This window comes from Nyctereutes procyonoides, unplaced genomic scaffold (genome assembly GCF_905146905.1).
Source record: "Nyctereutes procyonoides isolate TBG_1078 unplaced genomic scaffold, NYPRO_anot_genome, whole genome shotgun sequence".
Lineage (NCBI taxonomy): Eukaryota > Metazoa > Chordata > Mammalia > Carnivora > Canidae > Nyctereutes > Nyctereutes procyonoides.
The window spans coordinates 33,209,529-33,214,374 of record NW_026575133.1 but is presented as its reverse complement, the minus strand read 5'-3'; the positions used below and the strand labels follow the sequence as shown (position 1 = coordinate 33,214,374).

The window sequence follows — 4,846 nt, the reverse complement described above, 5'->3', positions numbered from 1 at the left end:
CGAGGGCCCGGGTTGGTGCTTCTGTGTGACTGGGGGCAAGAGGAGGGCGGGAAGGCCCACAGCCCCTGACGACCCCTAGTCCTTGAGCACCCCCGGCCCCTGACCGCCTCCAGCCCTAGACCACCCGGCCCTTGACCACCTGCAGCCCCTGATGACCCCCAGCCCCTGACCCCCCAGCCCCTGACCACCCCCAGCCCCTGACCACCCCAACCCCTGACCGCCCTGTAGCCCGCGATTGCCCCCATCCCCCAACCGCCCGCAGGCCCCTCCGCGCCGACTGCCCACAGGAACACAGGTCAACTCCTCACCACCTCCGGGGGCTCCCAGCCCAGAGACGATGGGAGGACAGATGCCTGGGGGGTGGGAAGGCCACAGAGGAGGGGGTTTGCGGGTGGCCGCGGCCCCCTGCTACGTGCGGAACCCGGTGTGCTGTCCCCACACGGCCTGTGCTGTGTCCTGGCCTCGGAGCAGGGGTTGTAGGGCCGGGACCGGGGCCTCCTGCATCGCGAAGAGGTGGCTTCTGGGAGAACTTACAAAGATGCATTGGGAGGCAGAGGGTGGGGCCGGCCCGCCCTGGAGGCCCCGCAGAAGCCCCCGCCCCGGTCAGGGCGCAGCACCACCCGCATGCCTTGGGGCCCCCAGGAGGCACGTGCACCCGGACCTTTGTGGCCTGGACGCGGGGGGGGGGGCGCCCAGAATCCCAGTGTTAACCTGGTGAAGGTGGGGGTGTCCCTTTGGAATTGCTGGGCAGGCCCTCATCAGGGTGGGGGGGCATGACGGAGGCCTCTGGCAGGTGCCCTGCCCCCCACGGCTGTCCTGCCAGCCCACCTGCAGGCTGCCGGGTGCCCCGGCCTGGGGCCTGCCCCAAAGGGCGTCTGCGGCAGGTGGGGGCGGGGGCCAGCGGGTCTGCACGTTATGCGCCTGTGAGATGGGGAAACCGAGGCACCAGCAGTGGGTGCTCCCGCTGCCGTGCTGCCTGGGGTCAGGGATAGTGGGTCCAGTGCTCGGTGTGACCGTCCACCGCCGAGAGCCTCAGACCTTCCCTCCAAGGTGACAGCGTCCTGGGCGTGGAGAAGCCGGGGCCCCACTGGGTGTGACTGTGGACGTCACGGGTGCCGGCCCCCCGCGTTGCACCCAGAGCCTCAGGGTGACCCTGGCGGTGAGCCCCGGGCCCTTCACCCTGGGCTGCGGGTGCCCTGGTTTTGGGAGCGTGGGGCTGGCGCAGGAGACGGTTGTCACGCACCTGTCGTCCCTCCCAGGGCAGCAGCCTTGTCTCCTCGACGAGCGAGTGACCCCTGGACGCGGGCAGCCCCGGGGACTCGGCCGGCACACCCGCCGTCTCCCGGGAAGGCCACACGGTCCGGGCTCAGGCCTCCGCGTGAAGGGCTCCCACGGCCGACGTGGGTCCGCGCTGTCCACGGGGGAGGCCACGTCGACCTCGGCACGTCCAGCTCTGACCTATCTCACGCCCGAGCTGTTCGTTCAACCGAGGGAGGTTTTTTCCGTCTGGGGGAGCTTGCTTCTGACGTGGAGGTGGGGTGGCTGGACGGGTGGTGGGGTGGGGGGTGGGGGGTGGGGGCCGGGCCCGCCCTGCTGCTCGTCCCTGCTGAACGGCCAGGTCCTAGAGCCCTGGGTCCCCATGCCCAGGCCACGTGCTCGGGGGTCGGGGTTTCTCTGCACCTGCTGCCTTGGGGACCCGCAGGTGTTCGGGGAGAAGAGGAAATGGTTAAGGGGAGGCTGGTGGGCCTCGAGGTCGGCCTGAGTGACGCAGCCTGGGGATGTCATGAGGACGGAGCAGCACGGCGGGGCTCAGGGAGCTCGGTGCCCGCTGCCCTCCGTCCCCCGCGAGTGCCCAGCCCCCCCCCCCGCGCCCAGATGGCCTTGGAGCCCCTGGCAGGTGTGCACTTTCCTGCACTGCCCGTGCCCTGGGCCCGAAACAGAAGCCCCAGGACGCTGGGGACGCGCCTCCGGGCCGGCGAGCCTGGCCGGGGGCGGGCGGCGGGGGGCGGGCAGGACGCGCGTGCAGCCTGTCTCACCGCGCACTTAGCATCCAAGCCTCACGGAGCGGAATTAAAACCGGCTCTCCCGTTGCCGTGGCAACCAGCCCCCACCCCAGGCGTCAGTTTGAGTTTGTGCCGAGCGTTTCTAACAAAGATTTGCAGCAACAGATTCAGTCTGCCCTGAAGTGAAGCCTAGTTGGAGACCAAACAGTAAAAGTAACACACGTGTCGCGCCCCAGGAGCACCCAGGAGGCGTCCAAGCCGCGGGGCGGGGAGGCCACAGGGAGGCCACGGGGCATTTTGCACGACTTCCTGGTGACCGTCCGTGGTTGGCGGGGAGCAGAGTGTTCAGGCCCTGCCGGAACGGGCCTGGGCGGTTTCTGCTGTGGGAGGTGTCCTGCGGGGACTGCGCCCTCGTGCATCTGGGCTCGGGGTCGGGGGTCGGGGGTCGGGGGTCGGGGGCAGGCCCACCTCGGGCTCCCCGGGACACAGGTGGGTGGCCCTTGGTGACTGAGCACCTGGGGGCCGATGGCCATTCCTCGGGTGCACCCTGATGGCCCCCTGCAGGCATGGGGGGCGGGCGGGGTGCTGAGGTCCCTGGTCACTGGTGCATGATTAGTCCTTTCTCCTTGAAATCACATTTTTTCTTCTTCCTCGTCTTCTGGCCCCTGGGAGTGTCCTTCAGGGGTGCGTCCTGGAGCCGACGCGCTGGGATGAGGAGTCTGCGGGCGCAGGGCTCCAGGTGGGCTGGACTCGCGGAGGGGGCGTGGGGGGATGCGCTGGGGGCCTGCGGGCGCCGCTCCGCCTGGAGGAGGTTCGCCTACGGAGGAGGAACAGCTGGGATGCTATTCGGGACCAGGTGGGGAGGGCGGGTGTGTGAGGAACTGTCGCTGGTTCTGAGGCACTGGGGAGTCATGGTGGGTGTCGGGGAGAGAGCAGCCCTCCGCGGCGCCGGACTGTAGCTGTGCCAGGGCTGCCGCCTGAGGCCGGTCATCATCCTCAGGGGGCCTCCTCCTAGTTCTGCTGACCCCTGTGCGCCCCACGGCCGCGCTGCAGCCTGCCCCACGGTGGGCACCGCGCGGTGGGAACGCACGTCCCGTCGGCCGGCCCGTCGGAGGACACGCCAGGGCTCCCTCGGGAACTGAGCACACTGCTTGCCGGCGACCTGCGACCCTGTCGAGGCCCAGACCGGCCGGCGATCCGCTCAGTGCAGGTTTTGGGAAGCCGTGACCGCATCCGCCCGCTGTGACCCCGAGGCCCCCGGGCTGTGCAGACGTGCACACGACGGTCCCGGGCACGCATGGGGAGTCGGGCCCAACAGGCCGTCCAAACCCAGGGTGCAGCACACAGCAGAGGCTGCGGGCGGCACCTGGAGCTGGAGACCCGACGACTCCGAGCCCCGACCCCGGGCGGAGAGGAGGCCTGGCCCCGTCACAGGCAGCAGCCCGTGGACTCTGGGGTGGGGCGTCACCCGCGGTGCACGCAGCTCCTCTCCCCGCCTGTGTCTGCGGTGGTGGTGGTGGTGGGGATTGCAGCCCCGGCGCAGGCTTTGTGGGGCGGGGGGTGTGCATGTTCCCTCCAGACCCGGAAGTCGCATGAGTCGCCCGGACGTGGTCAGCACGCCGCTCTCGTGACCGGGGCCCCCATGCGACCGTCTCTTGGTGGAACTGCTACGCCCGCCACCGGCCCGATGGTTTTACACCAGGACCAGATGCCAACAGTGGACGGAAAGCTAATGTTCCCTGGAGGCGTTGGGCCTGCTGGACGGGGCAGCCGTCGCGGGGCTGGGTCGGGGCTGGACGCTCCCTGCCTGTGCCCCAGCTCGGGGTCCTGCTCCCAGGAGCTCCGTGTGGGGAGGCACGTGGCACTCACGTCCCCTGGGCATGCTCACACCCCCCCGGGCACGCTCACCGACCCTGCTGCCCCCGAGGTTCACGCGACACCTCCCTGCCCTGCACCTGTGAGGCTGCAGCCCAGACAGTCCGTGATCTCCCTGCTGGTGACCCGCCCGGAGCCCTCAGCCCAGCTCCGGGCTCTTGGTGCCCCTGCCCGCCTGTCCTGCCCACCTGCCCGGCCAACGTGGCCGCTGCCCCGATGCTGCCCGCCGAGGCTTCCGCACGCGAGCCAAGGCAATGTTACCAGATTGGAAGTGGTCAGGAGCAAGTCTGTCTCCACCTGGCGATTCTCTTAGAATCCTGATTTGTCTGAAAATTAATATTCCCACGTGGCTGGCTTCCATATTCCACACACGCAGGACAGTCCCACGGCGCCCGATGTCCTGGAGCAGCTCTCCCTCTCCTTGGAAAATATCCTTGGGCATAAAAGCATCTTTAATTTCTGTTTCTCAGCCATTTATTCCCATTTTGAGCTGCTGGAACAGCAGTGGTTGGGAACGTTCTGGACGCCTAAGAGCAGGGGCCGGTTGGGGTCACCTCCGGGTGGGCGATGGCGTGGGCACCGGTGCATGTGCCGGGGGTGGTCCACGCGGACCCCACGGCCTCGGGACGGGTGCCCACAGCCGCGCAGGACGGGGACTGTTGTCACCTTATTCTTTTGCATCCGTACTTCCAGAATTACTTTCTTGACTATGTAGAGAAAAACCCCAATAAAATTGGCTTAAACAATAAAAAAACAACATGACATTTTTATGTGGCGACGTCCAGGTTTTTTCAGTTAACTCCTTGCTTGTGCTTTGGTTTGTCCCACTGTTTGCCCAGGTCACAAAGCAGGAGAGGAAAAGGTAGCTAGAATTTATGACAAAGTATAAAAAAAAAAAAACAAATCAAGAGAAAAGGAAAAGGCAAACATTGTGATAAGTAGAAACGTCGGGAGCAAAGCTGGTGAAT

At 67.1% G+C, this 4,846-nt stretch overlaps 1 protein-coding gene across 1 annotated transcript; it reads left to right on the top strand.

The window, feature by feature from the left end:
* Positions 1 to 2,584: 2,584 nt before the first annotated feature.
* On the top strand, positions 2,585 to 4,595 carry LOC129523407 (uncharacterized). The gene is made up of 2 exons (XM_055346320.1): positions 2,585 to 2,742; positions 3,004 to 4,595. Exon 2 carries the CDS (start codon positions 3,301 to 3,303, stop codon positions 4,189 to 4,191), a length of 891 nt encoding a protein of 296 aa, XP_055202295.1. The 5' UTR covers positions 2,585 to 2,742; positions 3,004 to 3,300; the 3' UTR covers positions 4,192 to 4,595.
* The last annotated feature ends 251 nt before the right edge of the window (positions 4,596 to 4,846 follow it).

Excerpts from the sequence above, each read along its gene's own strand:
- LOC129523407 (XM_055346320.1), top strand. The coding sequence starts at position 3,301 with ATGGGGAGTCGGGCCCAACAGGCCGTCCAAACCCAGGGTGCAGCACAC.